General features: G+C 37.3%; 1 protein-coding gene across 1 annotated transcript in view; it reads left to right on the top strand.

Moving 5' to 3' along the window:
• GABBR2 (gamma-aminobutyric acid type B receptor subunit 2) overlaps positions 1-13,648 on the top strand; it is a gene marked incomplete at both ends in the record, with an annotated part of 482,647 nt that overhangs the window by 335,386 nt on the left and 133,613 nt on the right. The window contains one exon of the mRNA XM_082312677.1: positions 8,352-8,474. Coding sequence (XP_082168803.1) covers positions 8,352-8,474 — 123 coding nt within the window. The remainder of the gene's footprint in view (positions 1-8,351; positions 8,475-13,648) is intronic.

Below are 13,648 nucleotides of genomic sequence, written 5' to 3'. Positions count from 1 at the left end.
GCTGGCTGTGTGCTGTCAGTACCTGCAATTGCACAGTGTCCCTGGGGAAAAAACACAGAGGGGAGAGAGCAGCTGGAGGCCACACGTTTATGAGCTTATGTGCTGCTGCCTTCTCCTCACAACTTGTCTCTGTTTATTGCTATCCCCATCCCTCATTTAAAAACTTCTGCAAGAAAGTTATAGGATGAGTGCAGTCTCTAGTTATAAACTTTTCTATAGGCTTTTCAAGCCACCTAAGGAATTTAGAATTTACTATGACTTATAATCTTTCTCACAAAAGTCCTAAAGAGGCTTTAAAAAAGGTGCTCATTATCTTAATCATTTAAAAATAGACAAAGCAAAGTTTTCCACATTATATTGACAGAGGGTTTAGGTAAGAACCTCACAGGCCCCATCTCATTACTCACTTAAATGCCTTTGTAGATGTAGTTCTGTATTAGCATAAATGTAGATCATATTACCTAATCAGTTCTTTCTGTAAATACTGTTATAACATATTTTTCCGGTCAGTTTTCAGACTATAAATATTTATACTTTCCAGGGCATTTTTTTCAATCCAGCTAGAGCTTTTTATGTGTATAACAAAAAGCTATATGTTGGATTTCCCCTAAGATACACATGTATTCCACTAAGTATATATGAGAGATCATAAGTCTGAAAAGGAGATGTGTCAAGATCCCAAAATTTGCTTTGGGTAACAACAATCTATTAGCGGCCATCTGCTGAAAATGAACTAGCATATGGAAATCTAAAGAAACGTTCAGCATTATTGCTCAGTCTTTGAGAGTAAGAAAGAAGACAGCAGTTTGAAATTTTCTTGTGTTTGGGATTTTTTTTTCATTATGAATATTTACCACTGGACCAAGTAATCCATGATACTTACAGTGCGGTGTAAATTATTCAGGTATAGCTTCATAGGTTATTAATATACAGATATAGTACTTCCTAAAACGATATAAGTGGAAATTAAATTATTTTATTACTTTTTTCCCCCAATAGCTATAACTATAAATTTCAGGTCCAAAGCTTCAAAAATAGTCAATGTAATCCTAGAATCCATATTTAGATGTAAAATAAGCATCTGTTTTTTCATAAGAGCTGATCAGCCAAAATACCAGCCAGGAAACAATAGGAATCACATTTCTAAAATTTACACTCATATAAATATGGATCGGGGAGCTGAATCTCAAGCTGCTGTCACAGAAAGAAGTTGAGCTAAGGAACTGTACATCTAGGAGAAAAATCTGCTTTTGAAGTAATTTATATATGAAAATTTCTGCATGGTACGGTTTGATAAGGCTAAACCTCAGTAGCAACGAAAACAATGGAAACTCTGTGTGAAACTTAACTGCTCATAAACGGTACTACAGCCATAATTTCTATGTATTATGAGACTAATGGATGACAGAGAAATAAAGAACATGTCACTAAACAGTATGAGGCAATGTATTCCTGAATAGCTTGAAATTGGATTGTAAATGTAATCAAGTGCATTGATGTCCCCAGCTATTTGGTAACGATGTAGTATGCTTTCCCACAGAATTGTTCATTAAAGAAAATATTAAAGTCTGGATATTTTAATGTTATCTCAAACAAAATCAGAACATTTCTTCCAGACCATTCAAATCCTTTGAGCACTTTTTTCCTAAAGTTTGGGATCCCTTTCAGTGTTAAAGCTGAAAATTCACATCCCTGATAGAAATTCCTCCAAATTTATGGACCATGCAATCTTGGGCTCAGCAGATGCATTCCTCTCAAAGGTGAATTTGACCTGCTTTGTTGATGGGATCTGCAGCTCAAGGCAGCATACCTAGTTTTACTTATAGTAAAGTGCAGAAGTTAACATGATGTTAAGGTCCGTTTCTAAGACTGTTCTCCAGAACATTTTGTAGCAAGAATGGTTGGTTCTAACGCTGTCAAGTCTGATTTCTTTAGTGCCATTTTGGTTTTTAAGACTACAACGTTTTTCGTTTTTGTCCTTTCAAGAGAGTTTTGTGAAATTAGCCGTGTTATATTGCTCTGTGTTCTCCCTAAGGTTGAATTAACAACGTTAGTAAACCAATCATCTCTCTGATTCTCCAATGCATTGTAGCTATGATTGAGGTTCAGGTTTTCAAAGATGAAGAATTTTATAATTTCTTTAAGCTGTCACTGAATCCCTCCCCTTCTCTAACCTCTGTAAAATTTCTATCATCTTCTGCTGCCCCCAGGAAGCATCCTCCTAGGATGTTCCACCTGTCTTTTATATGAGTTGGAAAAGGGGAAAGGTATTTTCTAAATGGATAGCTTCTCCTGGCAGCAAGGCGTAGAGTCAACACATCCACATTTGCAATCCAGTTATTGAGAGGGTGAGTCTGCCCAAAGATGCTCTACAATTATTCTGAGCATGAGTCAGCAAAGAAGACATGTTCTAGAAATGTGTACTTTAGCAGGTTAGTGACTGTAGCTATGTAATTCTCAAACTTTTTGGTCATATCCAATTGTCCATTATTATCAGTAGTACCATGCACTCCATTAACCTGGAAAGCAGCAAAAATCATCAGGTTCTCAGACTGCAGGGGTCACAGTAAAACAAATTTATTTTTTAATTTTTAAGTAGATATAGAAATCTTTCATCAAATTAATCAAAGTACCTCTGAGAGAGTGAAATGTCTTAAGCTTAGTTTTTTACTGCAAGTGACTTACTGGTCAAAAAACCTTGCTACTACAAAATACGCTTTTTAAAATGTTAGCATTCACTCATTAAAACTAATGTAATTGCAGTATGAAAAGTGTTCCCAATACTAATCATAGAACCTATTATAGGAAATACTCGTAACAGCTGTTGAAAAAACATTGTGGAGTTATTGGGAACAAGGGCATAATGTGTTTTCAATAGTTCTTCTTTTCTCATTCCATTACACAATAGAAATTAAGAATGTATTACAGAATAGTCCTCTAAAATATTACTGGCTTTAATAACTCAAAAATAGGTGTCCCCCTTGGCCCATGTATGGCAAAGTTCACCTATCTGCCACTGACTCTGCATCACCAACCTCATGGCACCATGCCACCTGTGCTGACCCACTAAATGTAGGGGAGCAACCCTAAGGTGTTTCCCAGTTAATCATACTGGGAGAAATGACAGGGTAGTTTATGCAATGGAGAGAATATACTGAAGGCAAGTTTAAGAGTAGTTATATGGTCCCTTTTTCCAGCCTTGCAGACTTTATAATTTCTTCCCTACAAACTCTGTTATTTTTTCTTTTTCCCCTCCAGTTCAGAGAGAGGACTCCTATCAGCATGATTTCTGTACCAGGGAGAGGAACATTGGGTTTCAGATTTCTGAGCACCTCAATAATTGCTGTCAGTGCTATTCATTTAATGGAATAAGGTCTAGGAAGCTTCACAGAGGGATTCTTTAAAGAGAGTTTCTCTCTACAGATTCCGTCCCAGGAGTCTGGGGAAGGGACAACTAAAAAAAAAAAAAGTTACTGAATAGCATTAAGTGTTTATCCAGCTAGTGGCAGAAGGCAAGGGACAGATCTGTCAGCTAGACTAGAAAGGGTTGATCTACATAAGAGAAACCAGAATTGGCTTCTTAAACAGAAAAAATCTAAATTTTCAAGGAAAAAGAAAATATCTCTTTATCTCAAAACCTATAAATAGATACAAAAACACTCCCAGCCTTGCTATGCTTCTATGAATTCAATCAATAATAATAATAAAAAACAAAACAAAACAAATCAAAACACCACCACCAAGATTTAGCTAATAGATCTTCCTTTAAATTTAAAGATATTTTATTCTGACAAAGGGAGGTGAAGTTCCTGGTAACAAAGAAAGTAACTCTGAAAAAAAAAGACAGGAGGAAATGAACAATCCAATCCATGCTGGAAAGCTATTTGTGGAACTCGGAGAGTACAAAGTTAACATTGCATCCTGGAGAAGAGGGTAAGTCTTCATATACAAGATTCCTTGTTCTTGGTTAAGAACAGAGTTCAGCTTTAAGGTCCATGTCATATACATTTGCAGAGTTGGTTTCTAATAAGGTAAGACATAACAAAAATTTTGACTTAGCCTTAACTACAAAAAGCAAGCCTAATGTTTAATTGCTGCTGTTTGCCAAATTGCCAGGTGATCCCATAAACTGGTTGAGGATAGGATCCTGCAGGGCACAACAGATGTGCTTTAGAAAGCAAATGAAAAAAAGCCCCACAAAATGTCTGTGAAATAACTAAATGAACAGTTGAAGTTGCTGTGGCAGGTAGTACAGCCTGTGACAGTTCTAGAAAATCCCCAAGAGTTTCATGAGCAGAAGCTTCATCCCAGATCTTCAGACAGATTTTATATCTCCTGTGATCAGACCACAGAGTCCATGGAAGATAAGGACTTTGATCTTGGACTTGTCTTCATGGTCACAAGTTTTCAGAAAAATTTTCATTTGCTCATACAGCGATGTTGCTGAGGAGAAAATGGCCTACCGGTTTCTGTTCTGAGTGAATTTGTTTTGAGGACAGATAGCTTCATATCCAGATATGTAGTCCAGACTGGTAGCAATGGCATTTATAACAGTGGGCAGATCTGCCAGGATGAGACAGATTCACCTATCCAATCACAGATGGTAGAAAACATTACTCACAGATGCTGCTGTATGAGAGCTTGGTTTCAGCAGGGAGTCAGGAGCACTTGCAAAAACTGATTTTATTAGCTACCCTGCATTTCTCCCCAGGCTGATTTACTGTATGCTAGAAGGAGGATGAAAAAGGGAAAAAATAAGCATCTTCCTCTGAAAGAAGAATCATATATTTGATTGTAAAGAGCCTCAGTTGCTCATGACTTTCTTTTGTCAGACAGACAAATTGTTGGATTCACAAGATCTGAGTCAAGACTCCTTCAGTGCATCTGGTGTTTCCCAAGGAGTGAATGTACTGAACTTAAGGAGCGCTGGTGGGTGGGAGTGATTGCTGGGGAGAGGGAAAGCTGGGCTTCCTGAGGGTGGCCGGGGCGGGGGGGAGATCAGCAAGCCTTTTGGAATTGCTGCTGGTGATATACCAACAGCATTTCTCAGAGTGAATTTATGTTACGGCAAACTGCTAGTCACTGGCAGAAGTAAAAAATAATTGAATCTCAATGTCTCATTCTGAAAAGCTAGCATTTTGGTGAAGAGTTGTGCTTCAGAGCTGCATTACTGCAATCGTTTTGCCAAGGACAGAGCAGGGTTGTGATGGGTGTGTGAGGTAGCTTCAGGAGCCCTGCTTTCAGCCCACTCACCCTGCATGCAGCATTGGTAGGGCTGTGTTTTACAGAGCTCATTACAGTAGCACAGATCGCTTCCTCAGGTTATCTTAGGGCCTGTGTTTTGCTTGCCTTCCTCCTGGCTGTCTGACAGAAGTAAGGGATGAATAATACCTGCTGCCAGTGACAGCTGCTGTTATGCACCTCCTCCCTTCTGTCCAGAAAAGGGCCATTCACAATGTAACGCAGGAAAAAATGCTCCAAGAGGCAGCCAAGGAAGATCTCCACCGTTTGCTGGATTTCTGTTTTTATTTCTTCCAATAATTACCTGCCCCAAAAAAAGGTTACCAAACCTACATGTGAACTAAAATATGAATATTGACCTGCAGTAGTGCAAGGTCAGGTACAAATAGAAGATGTGCAAGAGCAAGGAAGAGCGGTTAGCTTTCTGTGATCCCGAATAGGAAGTGTTAATATGAGATTTCTTTTGACCCTGTTAGTGAGTGGATTATCAGTATTACTGCTTTTAATAGTATCCTTTCACTCTTTTGCTTCTGGCATTGCTGTGCCGGTTTGATTAATATCACCCGGTGTTGGTAAAATCTGCATCTAATGCAACCCTCCTTTCAATATCAATATAGTCCATATAAATTTAGAATTCAGTGGGCTAGTTATCTCATGTTTTGCCTGTCCTAGGTAAAATGTTCACTGTTTTTGTTAGAAAGATAAGGCATCATTACTGATGTTTTGGGTGTTCTTTACAAGGAACTTTTATGGGTCAGTAGAGCAGAGGGAAACGTTTCTGGCAGATTCTGTTCGTATAGCTTTAAGTTTCTCAAATGCATATTTTTAGCTCAAGTTAATTATCTTCACACCCTCATGGTGGGGGGCAGGGGGAAGGGAAGGACACATTTCAGAACACTAACTTCTCTGATCCTAAAGTGTACCCAAGATAGGTGGGATGAATTGTCCTTTGAAGGTTTCTGTCTCTGCCCACTGGCTACTGAGAGAGGCTAGAAACATAATGGTTAAACAGCCAAGTTCAGTAAAATAAACCTCATCCATTACAAAGAAAGACCAACCAAAATATGCCAATATAACAAATTACCTAGCCACTTAAGAGGGAGAAAAATAAATTTGGCTTGAGGTGTCTAAATTTCATCTAAATCCAAATTCTCTTTAGACTTGATTCCCCATGGTTTTCTCTCCTATGTCTCCACTCGTGCTAGGAGCAGCACTAGATATGTTTCACCCAAGTCCTATTTAGAGGCATTCAAAAAGAGATTAAAAATGCATGGGCTGTTTCTACAGAGGTTAACCTCAGTGATTAACAGTCCTTTTTCAACTTTGACTGTAACTTAGTAAATGACTAAAAGGTTAGACATAGTTATGTTTTCCCACAGAACATGAGGGACCAAGCTGTGTCTGAGAATCTTTGCTTAATATCTGCTTTCCTTTTAGCTTAAAGAGGAAACACAGTGCAACAGTCTTCCTCCCCCTGCACCTCCCACCAAGACACCTTTTCCTTGCAAAGTTCTCCTTGCCAAACCATCCAGCAGTGAGACATACCACCAGGAAAGCTGCACCTTTCCCCTTCACCCTCCCTCTCCAGGCATGCCTGTGCTATCTCTGATGAGATGGACATGCTGCTGCAAACATGTGGAAAGCATAATTTTTCTGGTTCTTTGTGATGGTGGGAGCTACGTGGATTTAAATAACTGGTCTCAGGAAATGAAAATAATGCATCAAGTCCTTTAAGTCATTCTGATTGCTATCCTTAGTTCCACACTTAGTTTACTCCAAATGATTTATGAAATAAACTAGAAGATTAACAAAGAGCAGCACACAATATTGCAGAAATATCTTTCAAAATAAAGAATGTATCTCACTGACTAATATGAAAAACAAACTTTTTAAAGTTCCTCTTACATGATTTCAAATTGTCTTCATTTTTATCATTTCCTTAAGCTTGATAGGAATTCAATGCAAATACAATTTATTCTAGGCAGGAATACCAGCCTTGCCTGTATTAAGATTAGCTGACAGTTCTGGCTTTGTAATGCGTTTTCAAAATCCTAACAAGTTTATCAAATTGAACTGAAATAATGACAACTTTATTAAGCTGCTCAGGCTTAATATTTTATAATATTTCATTTGGATTAAACCAACTGTTTCTAAGAACCAAAACTAGGGAAAAATATGTCGGTTTTGTCTATGTTAAAACAATTTGGCAATATCTTTTGAATATTGGATGAGTGTTCATTAGTAATAGAAGCATATACTAATTTAAAAAATGTGAACATAGGCACAAGAGGACTGACATAAAGTTAATTGAAGCCTGATATTTGAACGTTTACAACTTTGCAACCGAAATAATGTACTTGCAGTGTATTTCTCCTGTGTTGCTATGTGTATAACAGTAGAAATAATATAGGGATTGCATGCAGCTATACGAGACTGTAATATGTGGTTTGGATTGTTCTTTTTATTAGCAAATCTAGTTTTCTTTTTTGAACCTAAAACATGTTTTAAGTTGCCTGTGTATAAAAGCCTCTAACTTTTGTAATATAGAAAAAATGCATCATCCCTTTCTGCTCCCTGGGCAACAGAGGCAAATGTTAAACACGCACACACAAACCCTCAAAAATGAACTTATTTTTTAATACCTTGCAAGTGTATTTTCCACATCCAAGAAGGTTATGAAAAAGTGAACACTGTAAATCTTAGTGAAAACTAAATTCCTTCTTAACTCCTGCTGCTGTGTGAGATGTAATGAACATTTTTCCACATTTGCATACAGAAACACAATAGTGGCTCTCTAGAATTTATTTTTTTTCATTTTCCAGGAGTTAACATTAAACCTGGACTTCAATATTAATATTTAAGAGTCCTCTCAGTTTCTTTTGACGAGTCAGAATGCACTTTAGATACTTCTAATAAACATGAAACAAATTGAAATAATTTTATGTCTTCATCTCTTGATATTTCTGAAACTTTTCTTCGTTCATTGTTAAAAAACCTTTTTATTAGAACCTGTGTTTTTCTCCCTATGCAGGAATAAAGCTGTACAGGGATCTATCTATGGCTCATGGGAATCTCCTCCCTTTTTTTTTTCTTTTTTTTTGTCTCTCCAGATCATTAAAGACCAGAAGCTACTGGTGATAGTTGGAGGGATGCTACTGATTGATCTTTGCATCTTGATTTGCTGGCAGGTTGTGGATCCTTTGAGAAGGACAGTGGAAAAGTATAACATGGAGGTATGTCCTCAAGCCCAAGTAACACTTATGGTTGCATATGAGTATCTACAGCTTTCTGTAAGACCAAGCTAAAGATTCACTAGTTTATATGAAAGCAGGTCAAGCTGTGTATCTGGAGGGACAAGGGTTCTGTTTTTTAAAAGCAAATAGAAATGAAATAACTACAACCAAAAGAAATTGTATTTGTAGTTGAAGGTGCCACATTTCTGTCACTTGTGGGAGATTTTAGATGAAAGTGTTGTAAACACAGGAGAGTCCTCTGCTAAGACTCTCTATCAGAGTCTGTTGCAATAAATAATAGATTATCAGAACCCATTAGCAGATTTCAGTAACAGCTTATTCAAGATAAGTGCAAGAGGGGTCACTGCTTAGACTGCATTCTTTGTGGAGATGTTCAGGAATTATGTTACCTACGGCTATATTTTCAGTAATAGTGTGTGCATATACGCATGCTGATTGTTCCTATTTTAATGTCATTCCCAGAAAGGTCATGCTAGATATTTTGATAGGGAGGAGGTAATAGCTTAAGGCCCCTTGTATAAATTTTCCAGCATTTTGATAGGTTTCTAGAAGTAAAGATTTCTGGACAAACGGACAGCAATAAACATGGCAGCAACAATGCAGAACTAGGAAAAAAAATTCTATCTGTGTGCAGATTAGCAGTGTTTGAGAGTTTATTACCTCTAACATGGAAACTGGTGATATCTGAAAACTAGATTGTATGAGGACAATCTAGAAGTCTTATTCTATTCTCCATTGCTTGGCAATCAGTAAGAAAAAGAATGGTAGTTTTCTCTTCTGATGTTAACCTTTACAACAAAAGATATGATATTTTATTCCATTGTTTTTACTTTGCTCTTACTTTGCAGTGTAGCTCTGGAATTTTATTAGAAGAAGATTTTACTGTTTATTTGAATATAATTTGTAGAAGACATCTTAGAATGATACCTCCTAAACTGCAAGGGATGCCTTTCAAGAAATCATTTTAGAGTCTGAAAAGATCCCTCTCAGTTGTTCCCTAGAGTTTGAAATTTTTTTTAAGAGACTCTCCAGTTATTACAGTTGTCAATAAAAAATGGAGAATGAAACTGAAATTTGTCTTGTGGAGACACTTCTGCTCTGTGTTTGTAGAGCTCGAAACAATAGCAGCTTGTCGATAGCCTTGTTTACTTCATTTCGTTCCAACTGCATTGCAACTGGTATTTCAATTATCAGTGTTGTTAACTATTTCACTGCTCATATAAAACCAAACATAGTATGGTGAGTAGTCACAAAATCCAATCGAAATAATACTTATTTCAATGCTGTGGTCGAATGAGTTAGAAGGACTTTTACTTTTTTTCCTGATCAGAGGGAAGCCATAACTAAAGATCCTGATATCTGGTCTTAGCAAAATAACTCAAGTGAAATTTCTGTGCGCAGCAGCAGTGAATGTGATGTTATCAAACCATAAATATCAGATATTTGAAAAATAATGTTTATTGCAGTTTTAAATTATTGCAATTTTCATCTGAACTTATCAGTGTATATTCTTTGGTTGTGTAATGTATACCACTTAAATCTTAGTGTGCTTGTTTGATGTTCGGTGCTATCTAGACCGTGGGGCTGCACACTGGTTGCCTGAACTTTGTATCAGAACTGGAATTCTGTGGGAACTATGTAAGCCTATGCAATCTCTCATTCCCTGAATGCATACACAAGAATGTATAATATTTTGAACACTCAGCACAGAATTGACTTAAACTTGCTGTTAGAGCTCTTTGCTATTATGATAAGTTGTGCAGAACGTTTTTGCAGAACGCTAATGGATTTGGGGAGGGAAGGAAATGAAAGTATTATGCAAGCAAATTTGGTCATTAAAATACTTTACATATATTTTTATCTTATATAAGCAATGAGGTGAACTGCAATTTGCTTTCCTGAAGCAGACCTCCTCAGTTCTCAGAAACTCCTTTGTAAAAGAAAATGACAATTATATTTGCTTTTTTTTTTATTATTTTAGTTTGCTTTTTTAATTTTAGATATTTTAAATCCATTCTGCAATGGTGAATTCTTTAGTTGAGCTTGCCTGAGCTGGTATTATCTTTTGGGTGTTTGAAAAGTACTTATCACATTGTAAACACTACTGGAGGCAAGTTTCTGTTTTATTTCAGGAATATTGTGTCACGTATATTCCTTGTCCCACTTACTTCTATGAAATAATTTTAAAGGGATATTTTGTCACAGTTAAAGTTGATCCAAGTGATAGAGACTAAACTAAATGTAGGCTCCAAAGTTATGAATGCAGTTAGTCAGTCTAGCTAATGAACCATTTGAGTGTTGTTTTAACTATGAATACTCATCAGCTTCCTATGTGAAAGTTCTGCATTTGGCCACTATCAGGTGGTCCTCTGTTAACTGTGTCTTCATAAATATGTCAATCAAAGTAACCAAGACAAGGAGCCTAAAAACGGACAGTGTCCTTTGCTGTTTGGCATTATTCACAAAATAGTTCATTTGAAGACCAACACCAGCAAATTATCAAGCACTTTTTAAAACTCCAGACTCCTTTTCTGGAGCTGTTTGTAAAGTCAAGGTATCCATGCCTTAAAAGCTGAGATTGGGCAGTCTACATCTAAAAATACGAAGGGAAGTGCAGGCGCTTGTGGTGACTCTCTGCCCCTGACAGAAGGAAGAAATCCAATCGGATGTTGGGTCTGTTGATTTTCAGACTGGCCTCTGGCATCCCAAGCCTGGATGTCAGGTTTCCTTATGAAAAGCACATCTATGGCTGACATAAGAAATCAGGTAAAAGCTTTAATGACTGAGCCCTAAAACATCCAGATCCTCCAAACATCAGTAGGGCAGTTGTTTCGTATATGATATGTAGCCAACAAAATCGTTGGATAAAAGCAAACAGGTTAAGATAAAGGCAGGGACTGCTTTAAAATAGTAGCTGTACGCTGATCTCTGACAGAAGAACTGTAAGGTTTCCCCTACATACGCTTCATACAGAGTACTGTAGGCTTGATTCTCACATAACACAAAAGCATTTTCTGACACAAAATACTTCTCAACTTCAAGCAGCAGTGTAAAAAATGGGAATTAATCTATAACATTACCTCTACTCATCTGTTTTGCTTGTTGTATCAGCTGTAATATTTCTCCTTTTGCTAATGTTTCAGACCAGTGAAGAGACCAATTACTTTTTTTCTCACTAGCTTCTTCCCAGGCTGAACTTGGAATTTGTTTTTTTTATCGTAATTCACCTTTTTTGTCATAATCAAAATGCTCTGCGGATATGATCTGGTCTTGACTAGGCTTCTGCCAGACTAAGTTTCTCCTGGTTGTGTGAACTGGAGTGCATCCTCTCTCACCGTCCCTCCAGACGGGTTCCTGGGCTCGACAGGCCATGAGGAATTACAGTGCTTCGGTGTATGCGGCTGTGGAAGAGCTTTACCCCAGTGGCAAGGCTCTAACACCTTTTTCCAACCATCTGGATTTTGTCCTGGTTTCTTAAGAAGGCAATTTTATGTGCCAGGGTGTTCTGTGTGTTTTTTCCTACTGCCTAACAAACTTTGTTTGCCAGTTTCAGTCAAACCTGACAGAGCAGATACAGCTCTTAAGGACATAGCACGACTACAGACTTTGTGGAAACAGCCAGCTGTGTGGCGGAGGGGTTCTGGTAGTGTCTCCCCTAAGAGGAGAGTTGCAGAGTGAGTTTACCCCTCTGTCTAAAGACAAACATTATAAATGACCTGCTACAAGGGAGCTTCACACTTAATTAGACACAGAGAATCCAGCCACAAGATAAAAAACACATAGGAAACCAGCTTGCTCTAATTTCAGTTGCTCACTGATACACCTGTGTTCGAATGAAACCAGTTTGAAATAGCAAAATCCTTTACAAAGTGTTCTCCCTGCGCAATAGCCATATCATAATTCAATTAGGTACTTACTACAGTTCAGTAAGTCTGTGTGTAGACATAGTCACACTCACCTTTCACTCATAATACAATGGTGTAGTAATTCTTTTACTCTAGAGTTTAGCTTGAAAGCCTCTGACTGGCTTGTCTTCTCCCAGCACAAATATCTATGACATAGATTGAATCACTGTGGCCTTGGAAGGTAACCAATGATAATATTTAATAAATAAGAAATTGTATTCTTGGGGAGATGGACTAGATTTTATAGGTCCCAGGGTAAAAAGGTCTTGCATTAGTGTTAGACTCAAGAAAAATGAGACTTTGCATACTGGATGCCAATATTTCTTGTAGCATTTTAAAACCTGTTTATCCAGGGCAGCAACCTTTGCATTCCTTGATGTCTTAGTACCAGTTATGTAGTTATCTCTGCGATGTTTCCTCTTACGTAACCATATGATAACATTATCAATATTTAAAAATAGACTTAATTCTGGTATCTGGAACACCAGTATTTAAGGTTTCACACTGAATTATCCTGGGATGGTAATAAACATTAAATAGAGAAAAAAACAGAAAAAAGTACCATTTCAGAAGACACAGAAGAGAAAAAGGGATCAATGAGACACATCCTATTTGGGATTCTAGCATTGATATAGAAATAAAATGTGGAAACTAAGAATGCCCAACTTTATATGAGGACATTGCTATAACAAAAATATCAATATGCAGGAAAGATTGAGTAGGCCATGCCAGTGGCATAGTAGTGCAGTCTGTTAAAGAAAACTTGGAGTAAATTCAGACTAACAAATGAATCATTTCAGTGAGTGAGGCAGAATTCCTATGCATTTCCAGTGTATAACTACGCTATCGGACACATGTTACTAACCAACAAGCCAGAAGATCAGCTTTGACTGGTATGTTGAAGGAGTCATAAACATTGCAAGAACAAAAAATGGCTATGTAAACTGGACAAATGTGCCGCTCAGATTAACTCATTTAGGAGCAGTGACTGCTTTATAATTCAACAGATTAGAGAATCCGCAAAGAGAGAATTCACCCTTGATTTCATTCTGAATAACATACAGAATCTGTTCCAAAACATTGATATTTGAAGGACTGTTCTGTAGCTGCAAATAAAATGTTCTTAGCTTTGACAACTCTGAAGAAGCAGCAATGACCAAAAAAAAACCAGTAGTGAGCTACTCAACTTCAGAAAGGGGAACAACATAAAACTGAGGAAGCCTCTTAAAGAGATGCTAAAGAGGACAC

This window comes from Platalea leucorodia (genome assembly GCF_965183815.1).
Source record: "Platalea leucorodia genome assembly, chromosome: 1".
Lineage (NCBI taxonomy): Eukaryota > Metazoa > Chordata > Aves > Pelecaniformes > Threskiornithidae > Platalea > Platalea leucorodia.
The sequence above is the reverse complement of the archived record's forward strand: the minus strand, read 5'-3'. Positions and strand labels throughout refer to the sequence as shown.